Raw genomic sequence first — 14,805 nt, 5'->3', positions numbered from 1 at the left:
GGCGGCTGTGTTCGGCATTGACTTAATACCCTTAAATACCCTTGTGTCAGGAGAATCCCAAGGGCCTCTCACCTGCATATACTTCTGGCAGATCCAAGTTCGTGCTTTCACCTTTCTGTGAGGCTATTCTAGCTCCTGTGACATCAGGAAGCATTCTCTTATTTTGTGAGTGAAGCAGTGCATAAAACCTAATCCTTCTGTCTGTGCCTAGGCCTGGAGTAGAATTGGAAGGAAGCTGCTTAAGGCAATATTTTGGCATCAAAGTGACTTTAATTTGATACCTCCTCCCAAATGTTCCTAGCAGCACTATGTACAGTAACCAAGACACAGAAGCAACTTACGTGTCCACGAACAGACAGATGGACAGAGTATGTGGCACATATATGCAATGGAATATTACTCAGCCATGAAAAGGAATGAAATCTTACCATCTGTAACATGGATGGACCTAGATATGATCATGCTAACGGAAGATGACGGAGTAGGATGTGCACTCATCTTCTCCTGTGAGAAGACCAAAATCACAGCTAGCTGCTGAACAACCATTGAAAGGAGAAGCCCCAACAAGATGGTAGGATAGGTTCAATCGTGTTTAAAATCAAATCTCATACCCACCAGAAATGCTTGAAGGGTGCAAACAAAACCTTGTGCACACCAGGACCCAGGGAAAGCAGAAGAGATCCCCAAAGAGACTGAGTCAGACCTGCCTGTGAGTGTTTCAGAGTCTGCTGCGGAGGCATGGGTCAGCAGTGGCCTGAGGTGGGGACAGGGGTTCTGGAGGCAGCAGTCCTGGGAGGTGCAGCATGTGGCATAAGTCCTCTTGGAGGAGCTCGCCATTAGCTCCACTATACATTCACAGAGCAGATGACCCACAAGACTGGAGGAGGATTAGACTAAAGAAGTTCTTGCATTGTTGCAAAAGTTCTAGGGCCCACCATAGGTTTCCCAACATGAGGATCCAGCGAAGGGACTGAGAACCCCCAGGGAATTTGACTTTGAAGGTCAGTGGGATTTGATTACAGAACTTCCACAGGAAAGTCTGGGAGAACAGACTCTTGGAGGGCACAAACAAAACCTCGTGCACACCAGGACCCAGGAGAAAGGAGCAGTGACCCCATAAGAGGCTGAGCAAGGGAAGTCAGTCAGATAAAAATAAACATTACTTATATGTGCAATCTAAAATAAACCAAATGATCCAAGAAACAGACTCACAGACACAGAAAACAAATTTATGGTTACCAAAAGGGAAAGTTAGGGGGACAGATAAATTAGGAACCTGGGGTTAATAGATAAATGACAAGGATTTATTATATAGCACATGGAATTGTATTTAATACCTTGTAACCTATGATGGAAAAGAATCTGGAAAAAAAAAATGAATTACTTGGCTGTACACCCAAACAGCACGGAGGTTCCTTAAAAAACAACAGAACTACCATATGACCCAGCAATCCCACTACTGGGCATATACCTTGTGGTGGGGGTGGTGGTTTAGTCACTGCTGCTGCTGCTAAGTCACTTCAGTCGTGTCCGACTCTATGTGACCCCATAGACGGTAGCCCACCAGGCTCTGCCATCCCTGGGATTTTCCAGGCAAGAGTGCTGGAGTGGGTTGCCATTTCTTTCTCCAGTGCATGAAAGTGAAAGTGAAGTCGCTCAGTCGTGTCCGACTCTTTGCGACCACATGGACTGCAGCCCACCAGGGTCCTCCGTGCATGGGATTTTCCAGGCAAGAGTACTGGAGTGGGTGCCATTGCCTTCTCCGGGTTTAGTCACTAAGTCATGTCAACTCTTGTGACTCCATTGACTATAGCCTTCTAGACTCCTCTGTCAAGGGGATTCTCCAGGCAAGAATACTGGAGTGGGTTGCCATTTCCTTCTCCAGCATATAACCTGATAAAACCACAATTCACAAAGACATGCACCCCAGTGTTCATTTCAGCACTATTTACTGTGGCTAAGACTTGGAAGCAACCTAGATATTCACTGAGAGATAAATGGATAAAGAAGATGAGGTACATATAAACAATAGAATATTACTCAGCCATGAAAAGCAATCCAACTGGGTCATCTGTAGAGATGTGGACGGACCTAGAGACTGTTATACAGAGTGAAGTCAGTCAGACACAGAAAGGCAAATATCATATATTTACACATATGTGGAATTTGTAAAGAACAGTGAACTATTTGCAGGACAGGAGTAAAGATGTAGATGCAGAGAAGGGATGTGTGGACACTGGTAGGAGGGGAAGAGGTGTGAAATGAATTGGGAGATTAGGACGGACAGATCTGCACGACTCTGTATAAAACAGCTGGTGGGAAGCTCAGCTTGGTGCTTGGATTACCTAGATGGGTGGGATCGGGGATGGAGGGAGGTCCAAGAAGTTGTATACATATGGCCAATTCATTTTGTCATATGGCAGAAAGTAACAGTGTAAAGCAACTACACCTGAATAACAACAATAATAGAGCCTGGATTTATTTACTCTTAAACACCCCCTTCCTACCTTCTACTGTGTAGAAATACTGGAAAATGTATCTTGGAGCTAGAAATCCCTGGGTTTTATAACCCTTACACTGTTCTTGTCTGGCTAAGTTCTGCTTATCTATTAGCCACCTTCCCTGCTACCCCCTCTGTAAATCCATCCTTAGAATAGACTTAAGGTCTCCTCCATTTTCCCACTGATCTCTCTGAAATTCTCTATTGCACCATAATTCCACATTGAATTATCACGTTACCATTGTCTTCCACAAATCTGGACCCCTCTCTGTATGTTTCATGCTATTTCCATTGTTAGGCATAAGCCCTGTGTCTCATCAAACACGTCTTACCAGACTCAAGAATAATATGCCTTAAAGTGGGACATAGTCTAAAATACATTATTAGTCAAAAACTTTTGTTTTGGTGCCCAATCCCACTACCACCTAAGGCCAATGTACTAAGTTTTCTTGGTCTTAATATTTTCAAATCTACAAAATTAGAAGAATAATTATTGTTTACTATACAGGATGGATGAGAAGATTAAAGGACATATAACCTATCTAAAGTATTAATAGGTAAAATATCAAATACAATGTATTAATTAGGATTTATTTTTATCATCTTTAAGATTGTAGTATCACTGTATATATCATATAATCCTATAAAAATCCCTAATAGATAGGTACCCACTATATACCCAGTCAAAGAGTTTCATTAACTTACCTAGAGTCACATGAATAAGAGCAGTGAGTCTGCAGTCTGAACCCAGGGCTCAGATGCCTGAGCTCACACTCTTAGCCACCGAGCTCAAAAGTCTCTGCACATCATGTCCACTAAGTTTTAGCACTGACGTGACACCTGTTTCCAGCCTTTCTTCTCTCAGCTATAACATAACAGCAGCAATTTACCACTGTAGATGTCTAAGGAATGGTCAACTTGATTCTGTCTGCTTCTTTTACAGAGCAATTCCAGGGTCTAAGCCTTGTAATGCAAGGTCAGAAAGCTGTTAAAGTCTCTGATGTCAAGGAGATGTGGCATCCTTTAGGCCATGAGCCATGGAATTGGAGTCAGATGACCTGAAGTCAAATCCCAGATCAGCTGGTAAGTAACACATCCTTGTGGAGCAGCTTCCTTTCTTGGAAACTTCATTTTTTTTTTTTGAAACTTCATCTTTTTACTCATTGCAAAATCTGCACAAACCCCCCCCCTTTTTTTTTTTACTGGGGAGATTAAATGACTTAAACACATAGTGACAGCACCTTGCTAGTTATACTGAGACAGAGGTAAGTAAGTACTTTTCCAAGGACGCAAGGTCTCCTCCTAGCAAACTATTTAACGTGTACCTATATGCGCGCAGTCATCAGAGTTTATTTCCTCTGCATTATGACCAACCAAAGGTTCAGACTGATAGAAGAGGTTAGAAAAGCTTCATTAGGATGGTGGTTCAAGTCTGAGAGTATAGACAAAGCAGGAACATTGAGGAAGGAAAGTGACATCATTCCACCTAACAGAAAGTATTGGGTTAGTCAGAAAGTTTGTTTGGATTTTCTGTAACATCTGAATGAAATTTTTGGCTAATTCAATACAATCCCCTCTTGGAAATTTCCCAGGTATGCAAGTAGGATGTTCTAAGAGAGACAGGGCACATTCAATTCCGACAAAGAACAACCTCACTTCAGGCAATTAACATTTTGGTAAGTTTCAAGTAAGTTTGTTAAGTATATCCATCTGAGACTATCTGAATACAGGGGTTTGTTCTGAGCCTGTGGTTCACTCCACACAGCTACAACCCTGGGTATCTGCTAAAGAATTTGCATCTGTGCCATCCATTACAGTTCCACTAAGTCATCACGCTGCTACACCAGGGATGTAACTCAGGAAAGAGTAACAGAAATGTATCATCAATAGGAGAATGGAACAGCCTTAAACACAGAATCAAGATGGGCAGTCAGAAAGTCCAATTCTCACACTTCTGAACTAAAAGTCAGAGCAGTGCTGTTCCAGCTTTACAAACTTGGGGAAATGGGTCTTAATCTGAGCTCATCAAGATCAGAATGACAGACAGCATAAGATGAAAATGGGTTTTCAAGTGATCTTACAAAGAAAAGAGAGGACACTAAATAGGTATGTCAGTGGTCTCCTGATTAAATCACAGGATTAAAAGCAGAACTCAGATCTGAGCAGCCCCCTAGCAAGGATGGAAAAAATTTACCTGAGCTTTAAAAAGAGAGTAACTAAAAGGCATTTCCTATTTTTAGTGTTTTTTTTCAGTATGTAGCTTGGAGCTCCTTAAAAAGGAGCGAGGACAGCCAAGGAAGGGTAAGTGGGCTGCAGTTTAGTGAACAGTCATTACCTTGAGAGGCAGGAACAGCTGGGAAGGTTTTGGCAAATGGAAATGTGTGTGTCCTATAATTTTACTCCATCCTCTGTTACATGCTCACCTCATAGATGGGAAGTTTTGGACATCATTCCTATTTCTGTCCAACTTCCGGAAAGGCAGCAATGAACTTAAACCTTAGCTACAGATGGGTAAACCAAATTGATAAACCTGAAACTTTCAAAGCTTAGCAGGGTGTGATCCCAGGAGGCCAAATGTGTCTTTCAAAGCCTTGGGCTCTGGCAAATTTTTATGTCTTTTTTTCAACTTCAGGATGTCCCAAGAGCTAGTTCCCCCACTTTTGAGCCTCTTTATTTAAGTCCTTGCATTTTTGATGTCTTTGGACACAATCTAGCTCTGCCCTCCTAAGAAGAAGGGTCAAAAAGGTGAGGATTGAGGTGACTTGTGCATTAGGTGCCTTTGAATTTGTGAAAGACTCCTAGGCTGGTTCTCGCATAATATGGTAGAAGAAAGTAGGGATGGGTTTGTGAAGAAAGAGCTGAACACAGGCTCTGTGGACTCATTACCACAAAGGGAACAGGATGCAGAGTGGAGGAGGGTCTGCAAGAGGCCATGATTTTCAGGCAAGGTTGCCTGGATTCTGCCTCAAACTTGATTTCTGAAGGATGATGCATTTAGAAGCTTATGTGTAATTGACCATGACCTCAATTTTGAACAGGTAGAGTTGCTTCCATAAATCCATCCCAAGAGAGAAAAACACAGTGACTATTCCAGAGAAGTTTGTTCTGAGGTCTGCTTAGTCGAGATTTTGAATAAAACGTCTGCTTCTTGGTTCGCCTTCTGCCAAGTGCAGATGCTTAAATACTGGAACGTCTCCAGGTGCCCAGCTAAAGGACATCAGTCTACAGAACTGAGCAGATAACACAAGAGCCCAACATAGCATGGCTTACAAGCAATTCCTCCCCAACAGCCAACTAGCAGAGCCTTTTCTTCCATTTTTCTCAAATCCCATAGAGCAGAAAGTGACAACCACTGGATACTAACAAATCCTCTTATGGAGATAGCTATCAAAGTCTGTTCAAACCATCTGTGTCTCTGTTTTTCTTTCGTGTGTGCATTTTTTTTTTTTTGCTAACAACAAAATCTATTCTAAACTAACCAAGATGTTATGGCTGAAAATGCCAGAGATATACAGATCTAGCTGATAAGAGAAATTGCTTTCTAAAGAGGAGTTTGGTTTATCTTATGTGGAGGAAGGTAGCATTTCTACAAACACCATAGTTGCACTAGGAAAATAACCAGCTACTTTCATTAAAAAAGTATGAGGCGAGATTTGTATTTGTTCATGTAATTGAATTTAATGCTGCTGAAATTTGTCAGATCTGAAAGCTACTGAAGTGTAGACTATTTTTTTCTTTGAGAAAAATTGCTTAAGAAACTGTCTCAGCTATAGGGCAGGTGTGCTGCTGATGCTAAAAGGTCACAAATCAGTTATTCTCTGCATTTTTCATAATGTGTAAAACCAAAGAGTACCCCCAAGAGGATATGCTTTTCTTTTGAGAGGAGGGTGCTGTGAGACAGTGACTCTTTCTGGGGAGACCCTACTGATAGTGGTGCCATTGGTAAAGAACCAGTGCAGGAGACCTTCGAGACACAGGTTCGATCCCTGGGTCAGGAAGATCCCCTGGAGGAGGAAATGGCAACCCACTCCAATATTCTCGCCTGGAGAATCCCACGGGCAGACGAGCCTGGTGGGCTACAGTCCATGGGGTCCCAGGAGAGTTGGACATGCCCGGAGCGACTTAGGACAGCTACTGATACACTGATTTTGGTGTCTGTTGTCTAGATGTCGGTGACTTGGCTTGTTAGCAGTCTACAGGTGGAAAGCCAGCAGGTTTGCAATTGCTCTTTCCCCCTTACCAGTCATGTAGCTTAGTCCTCCTCACATACCTCTATGTCACATTATCTTAATAACTTCAGATTTCCTGCAGAAGTTCCATTTCATACTTAAGATCTCATTAACATGCCATCCTTCTCTGTCTCTTACCTGGGTTCACCTTGGTTGATGGACATGTAAATTTCCCACGAATTCTCCTCTGGGATGGCGCCGTGTGGTATCAGCAAACTCACCCCTGAAACAGAAAAAGCCAAGAAGTTACTTGTAGATTCTCCAGTTACCCGGAAGCACCTCAGCTGAATAACTTACAGATGCTCTCAAAGATGGACCACCTCATAGCTTTATAGGAGTTTCACAAAGTCCAAAATAAGAAAATATTGTTTCCTTCATTGACATACAGAAAGACATATCATTCAAGTGTATACTTAGATTTTTACTTAAAGTCTTCCTAATGTAAATCGATACAGCTATTATGGACCACAGTATGAAGGTGCCTCAGAAAACTAAATTAGAGAGCGCTATCATAACATCCAGCAATCTCACTCCTGGGCAGATGTCCAGAGGAAACTGCAATTCAAAGATACCTGCACTCCTATGTTCAGAGCAGCATTATGGACAGTAGCCAAGACTTGGAACCAACCTAATGGGCATCAATAGATGAACGGATAAAGAAGATGTGGGGGGTGTGCACACACACTGGAATATTACTCAGCCATAAAAAATCAAATAGTGCCATGTATAGCAATATGTATAGACCTAGACATTATTATACTAAGAAAAGTGAGAGAGAGAGAAACATATGGTATCACTTACATGTGGAAGCTAATACATGGCACAAACGGACTTACCTGCAAAACAGACAGACTCACAGACATAGAAAACAGATGTGTGGTTGCTAAGGGGGAATGGGGCAGGGAAGAATGATTTGGGATTAACAAATGCCAACTATTACGTATAGAATGGATAAATAACAAGGTCCTACTGAATAGAACAGGGAACTACATTCGCTATGCTGGGCTAAGCCCTAACGAAAAAGAATGTATGTGTATGTGTATATATATAAACACACAGGGGAATCTCTTTGCCGTTCAGCAGAACTTGACACAAACAGTGTAAATAGAAATAAATAGAACTTCTTTATCTTCAATAAATAGAAATTTCAAAAATTAAAGCCTTCCTGGCATTGTAAAAAGTCTCATTTATTAGATTAGGTATCCTGACACCCAGCACTATCATATATATCTGAGACTAAGAATTTCAGTGTATCAGTTAGTCGGCTCTAAAATTTAAAAGGTATTTCTCTGCCTTGTCTCTGTCCATTCATTTCCTGAAAAGGTATCTAGGATGATGAATGAGCCATTTAACATTTTTTCTAGAGCCTGGTGTGTAACTGTCTTCTAAAGGGTTCATCTTAAAGTCAGCTTAGGGAGGTGACTGATGGAGCGGTGTATTTTGTCAAGAGAACTGAAGGAGGGAAAAACTTGTGGATAAGCTTAGCAACTTGTGTGGCCACTATTTGGCTGTGTGGCCACTATTTGGCTCTGTATTTCCAAACAGAAGCTAGAAAAGATTAAGGCTAAAGGTGACTTAGCTGTATTCATATCAATGTCCAATTGAAAGAAAACTCAGGAGCCTCACTGTAACGAAGGTGGGGTGGCCACGGGAAGGCACCTCATGCCACACTGGGATATTCCTCTCTTTTCTCCTGAATGCTAAGCAGTAAATATTTCACTTTGGCCAAAAGGGAAGAGTCTAGAGCGGGCAGAGAGTCTCTTTAAAGTAGCTTCTTGCTTATAAAAAGAAATAGAGACACAGTTGAGATCTTGACAAAGTAAAATCTCAGGGTATCCTTCTATCCTTTGAATAATGCAGCACTCACCTTTTCTCCTTTCATTACAGCTAATGTAATTACACAGGACGCTTTCAGGCTGCTGCTGATAAATTTAAATCTAGAGATGGCAGGCTTTACTGATATCCTTCTGTGTTCCTGTTCGCTGCTATAGAATCGAGAAATGGCAGACTCATGGCAAAACAAGTTGTGTGGTTCACATTCATGAACATTTTTCAGTGACACATTAGTTATCATCAGTATCTTTCACTAAAAATGAGGCCCATTTACATCTTGCTCACAGCTTTTCAGCTAGGGTATCTATTTATATTCCGGACCCTAATGTCAACAGTAGAACAGTAATTGCCATATTCAGTGGCCTCTGATCAGTCTCCTCCTCTAATTGCCCATCCTTCCTTAAATGGAGCTGCCAGATGAAGTGGGCTCCATTACATCCTTCCCTGCTGGGGAGCAGAAATGATTATACGCGTGATATTCAGCGTGCGCAAATGTCAAACCGAATACACAACCCTAGACATTCTGTATTCTTAGTTTGCCATCGCACTCTCTCTGTTGCCTCTGTTTTAGACCATGATGATAACGGAGACATTTAGACCTTATTTAGAGATAGAGCACAGAAAGTCGCCATCAAGAAATAATGCCATCTGAGCAATTAACCCAAAAGAGTTCTGTCGTGCTCCCATTTCACATTTTTCTCTTTTCCCTGATTAAGGTATAATTCACACGCCTAAGTTATACAAATTAACAACAAATTTTGGGGAAAGTGTATATGCTCATGTTACCATCACAATCAAGACAGAACATTTCCACTGCCACAAAAAGCACCCTTGCACCCTTTAGTAGTCAGTTCGATTGCCAACCCAGACGATCATTGCTTTCTGACATGTTGATTAGTCTTTTCTAAATTTTCAAATAAAATCACACAGTGTGTTTAAAAAAAAAAACACTAATGGTTTGTTACATCTGTAACACGTGGCACAATGCCTGGCAGAGAGTAAGCTCTCAGAAAATAGCCATGAATATATGAATAAATGAACAGGATTGAAAACTTTCAGTAAAAAGAAAAAAAAAAAAAAACAGCAGCCAGGCTTTGAGACGTGCAGTCTTCTGCAGATCATCAAGCCCTGACAGTCCACTCCCAAATCGAATCAGAATAAATATGTGTGTGGACTTTTGAGAAAGGGCTGTTTGCAGAGCAGATCATATCGCATTCCTTTCAAGTCAGCTTAATTCCTTGTGTTTAGATTGAAACATTATTCGTAATACACCGAAATTCAACCTGAATGTGTAGGATCACTGGAGCTTTAAACGTCTTTCCTTCCATCAGAACTTGTATGATGATCCTTTAAACATACTTCCCTCCCCCAATTTAATTATCTAAATTGTATGTGGAAACTGAAGATGGTCAAACACCAGAGGCAAAGGTCATGGGAGCTGATGGTGCTGGTGGCAAGTGATATTTTATGAAGAGTGATGGCTCTGTAGGAACTCTTCACACTTGTGGTCCCCTAAAGATGTATCCATTTCCAACATGTCATTCACAAGTTATTTCTGATTAAAGAATATACTCTCCCCCAAACTCCACCTACCCTGAGAGCCTTTTATTTGATAGGACAACAGAACCACCTGAGTGTTTTGGTTCCTATTTTGCATAATAAATGATTTTTACAGTGTGGGGACTGCTGCCAACCTTTCTCACAAACCATTGCCAGGCACCCCACAATAACTTGGGATGGATAGCAAGAGAACAATTTAATTTCTGTGCCTCGCTTCTTTAGACTTTAGCTCCCCAGGGCATATTTTACATTTATGTTCTGCAAATAACAAGAGCATATGTTTCAATTCCCTGCACTTATTTTTCCTCAAATTCATTCCCAGTGAACAGCTTCAGTCTGGTCTAGGGCTTCTTGTGCAGACCTCTGAAAACGCCCCTTCACCGAGTTGTTTGGGAATCAGAGATAACGCTACTGGAACTTTGGGGTGTCAACCTAAATGCTTCTTAAGTCAGAAGGGAAGCAAGAAAAAAATCTGCCATCATTATTTCATTTCATGTTCTATGATGAACATTAAACACAGGTGATACATGGATGGATCTCGGCAATCCCTCCACAGGTGTGTAAACGTACACACACACACAGATGAAGATGGAAAGACAAGTGTGGACCAATCTGTTCAACCAGTAACTATTGAGAGCCACCTAAGTGGCAACCATCAGGTAAGAAAGTAGAAAAAATATAAAAGTACAAAAACTCAACATGCAAAGTCATAATTCTGATGTACGCACATACTCTTCTCTTCCAAAGGGCAGGGTCTGCATCTTTTGCTTTTCTGGATCCCACATGAGCAATTTACAGATTCTTATTCCACGGGGTCGCAAAAGAGTTGGACATGACTCAGCAACTACACAACAAGAGATGAAGCCGCTCAGTCGTGTCTGATTCTTTGCGATCCCATGGACTGCAGCCTGCCAGTCTCCTCTGTCCATGGGATTTTCCAGGCAATAATACTGGAGTGGGTAACCATTTCCCTCTCCAGGGGATCTTCCCAACCCAGGGATCGAACCCGGGTCTCCCACATTGCAGGCAGACTCCTTACTGTCTGAGCCGCCACGGAAGTAAACAAGAAGAAGGGTACCTGGTAAATACGGCCACCTGCTCCCTACACATGGACCTCCTGTCTGTCATATCTCACCAGGAGGAGGGCATCAGACATATATATATATATATATATATATATATATAAAGATTCTTACCACGTCCTACTCGAGGAAGATTTAGAGAATTGCAAATTTAGAATACATCATTATTGGGTCTGCATTGGAGGGCTATTTCCCTGAAATTAAGTTTTTAATGAAGCAAAGGATATAGGAAAACCAATCATCAACTTGGAACAAATGGCAGGCACAAGTCACTAATCTACTTAGAAGGTCAGGCTGTAGAATAGTAACGTCTGGCTAGACCTACTACAGAATTCACTGTACAAGATAAAATGCTTGATAATTTAGGTGGGTTTGTTCTACCCTACAGAGAAATCTGCTAAGGCCCTGACGATCCCAGCTCAATGCTATCCAGTTCTTTAACAACAATGCAGATCTGGCATTTTCCCTTTCCTCTAAGCTGACAGTGATGATTTAGAGCACTCCCTAAATCTTATTACTCAGAAACTAGGGGTGGGGATTGCTCTCTTCCTCCATGCCAGGTCTTAGATGGCAGCTCTGAAGATTAACGCATAGGTAGAGTCAAAGTTATCTGGGCCGTACACGTCGAAACAACACGAAAATCTTCCAACCAAAAGGAGGAAAACACTCTTAAGCACTCTTGAGAACTATATAGCCAAGGATCCAAGCTTGAATTCAAAAGAGCAACCCCAAAAGAACCCCCATCACTGCTCATCATAAAGCAACATGATAGCAAGCGTGATGGACGCTGACTGTATTCATTAGGTCAGTTACTGAGGACGTTTGAGTGTAAGTGTCATTTCACTAATCTAGCAACTTGTCTGTAAACCATGCTTCACTATAAACATGGTATTCGGCAGTCATATCAAAGTATGTTTTCAGTGCTTCCTGATCATGTTCTAGGAAATATATTTCCAGGGGGCTTAAACTCTAGGGACCACCCAAACCTTCTGAGCCAGCATGCCTGTCAGCCCTAACAGGGCATCTGATGGTGTGTACGGTCCATGCTGAGATGCAAAATGTAATGTCAGCGCTGCTTCTAGTTGCCGTGTAAATCAAGCCAACTTCTGGAGCTATGGTGGCGTTCACTCTGACACCAGAAGAGTCAACATCTTAAAAATGGATCTTACAGGATATCGTCATGTAAATATAATACGTTCAAACACGAGAAGATACACAAACGCACACTTACCACCCACCTGTATTTGGCATCACTAAGCGTCCTCCCAAATGGCCAAAGACACCCGTGGTCCTCAGTTCGGTCCGTGTAGGGAGTGATGACAGGTTCTGGATGTAGGGCGTCTTATTTCTGGGATGTACGGTTGTGAAGCTGCGGTTGTTTCCATGGGGGAAAGTCCCAGAATGATTCTTGCCGTGGTACTCGGCTCGCTCGGACACTCCCAGGGAGACCATGAACGAGCTCTGCACTTTGACTTTGATGTCTGACAAAGGGTTAAAGAGTGAGGACTCCGTCATGAGCTCCTTGTCCAGGGGGTCCTGTAGACAGATGGGCCCACTGTAGGTTCGGCTCACTGTCAGGTCTGGTTGCATGGAGGGGTTCAACAGCAGGGAGTTACCTGGTCGGAGAAGATGGATCTGTCACTCAGAAGCTGTAAGGCATCCCAGTTACTGCTTCACATCTGCTTCTACAAACTACCCAGCATGTGCTCACCAGCTGCCCAGGTCACGGCTGACCCCTCAAACCCACCCTGGGCATCTCAAGTATCTCTAACAGGCTGATCAATAGCATCCCGGGCCTCGGAATCAGGAGCTCTGGCTTTGCAGTCCATTCCCTGAATGCTTCCCACCTAACTCATCCTTTTCTCGAGTTCTTTATGTGCTATCTTTTCAAAACAAGTATTTCTGGCACTCCACCAGGCAACTTACTCAGGTATGATTGTTTACGGGATTATTTTAACTGGCAAAGAGGAGCTTCTAAAAAAAATAAAAGAGGAAAGAAAGATGTTTTGCAATCCAGTTTGGAGCAAAAATAACATCTGTTCCGTTTAAATGGCAAAGAGATGACACAGCATGATGACGAGGTGGTGCTGTTTATAACCGAGATGGCGTGGGTGCCAACACGTCTCCCGTGGAATTCTGGGCAGTTTCTGGGGGAGGAAATGTTGTGTCCTCAGAGCAAAAGGGTCAGGGGGCATCATGAACCGCTCCATGTCTGAGCAGCCAATTCGCTCTAATAACACGGATGTCACTCTGAGAGGCACAGAGGGTCCCAGCTTCCATAAAGGCAGCAGCTGAGAATGGCTTCTTTCTGACTCAAAACAAATGGAAAAAAATAATCCTTACAAAAACATGAGAAATTGGGCTTTCTCATCGGCTGGGACTTACCAATTTTTTTGCTATGCCCAAATATTAAAAAGAAATGCTGTGATATTTTCTTGTGATGAAGTAATCTCATTTATTAGTAAATAACAAAATAACCCTCAGTTCCAAACTTCCTGCCCATATCAGTCCATCAATGTGACATCTCAAATTGAAACCCAAACCATATTAAACCATTTTCCTTTGGGGCCTGACAAAAATGTTTCACATGTGATATTTTGGAAAATGTTGCAATTTCAGGCCATATCCTATTAGCTTCTATTGTTTTTCCATTTTCATAATTTGTAACAACACCAGCAGGAAATCTATAACCCTGACTTTCCCCACCTCTTTGTTCTAACGCTCTAAGAATCCCAAATCACAGAGGAGCAGGTTCAAAATGAGATGAAATACCTTATAGATGTAAAAGCACCTTGATGAGGCATTTTTTTCCATGTTTGAGGATCTTTTTATATTATAAGGAGCTGAGTTTTTTAACAGAACTGCACTGAACTCTACAGATACCAGCCTTACTCTGGGTTATGAAGCAAGAAGCAGGATGGAAGGACCATCTCACATCTGAAGTTTGGAGCAGAAGTTTCCACTGATACCTGAAAAAAGCATCTCGCTGAGTCTCATGGCTGTTTTCTCTCAAGCCCTCACCTTCTAACGTTTAATTTCTGGCTACTGTTAGAAGGCCCTGCTATCTTATGTAAAGTCAAGAAGCAAAAACATTTCCTAGAGTTAGACTTAAGTCTTAATTGCCTATCACTATACTCACACACACATGTGTGTGTGGTATGTGTGTGTGTATATATATATATATATGAAAAATATATGAAAAACACACACACACATATGCACATATAAAGTTGGTGGCCAACTTGATTTAAGTCTGATTGAAGATAATCCCCCAGTGACCGCAAGTTTCTCGCTGGATGTCCTTTTCAAGGCCCTGATCTACTCTATGTATGACATTCTATTAAGTCTCACTGTTCACCCTGCTGGGGCTCCAACCACATTTGCTCAAGAAGGGATGTCATGAAGACAACAGAGCATCCATGTAAGGCAATGCCTCTCCGTGAATATAGGGGAGAGTAGAATTTGGATAAGAGGCTACTGTTGGTATCACTAGTTTTGTGAGTTCTTGGTTAAAGAAAATGGTAAAATTAAGTTTGGAAAGGCTACATACTCTCAGAGATTCGCAGTATAAGCTTCCTACATTCTGAGACGCTTCATGGTA

General features: G+C 42.0%; 1 protein-coding gene across 3 annotated transcripts in view; it reads right to left on the bottom strand.

Moving 5' to 3' along the window:
- Positions 1–14,805, bottom strand: part of UNC5D (unc-5 netrin receptor D) — a 607,527-nt gene that overhangs the window by 63,879 nt on the left and 528,843 nt on the right. For all 3 annotated transcript variants that reach the window (XM_065947397.1, XM_065947399.1, XM_065947398.1), the window contains 2 exons: positions 12,443–12,820; positions 6,868–6,952 (listed from right to left, as the gene is read on the bottom strand). In XM_065947397.1, the coding sequence (XP_065803469.1) occupies positions 6,868–6,952; positions 12,443–12,820 (463 nt within the window). The remainder of the gene's footprint in view (positions 1–6,867; positions 6,953–12,442; positions 12,821–14,805) is intronic.

This window comes from Muntiacus reevesi, chromosome 10, assembly GCF_963930625.1.
Source record: "Muntiacus reevesi chromosome 10, mMunRee1.1, whole genome shotgun sequence".
In the NCBI taxonomy this organism is placed as follows: Eukaryota; Metazoa; Chordata; class Mammalia; order Artiodactyla; family Cervidae; genus Muntiacus; species Muntiacus reevesi.
The sequence above is the reverse complement of the archived record's forward strand: the minus strand, read 5'-3'. Positions and strand labels throughout refer to the sequence as shown.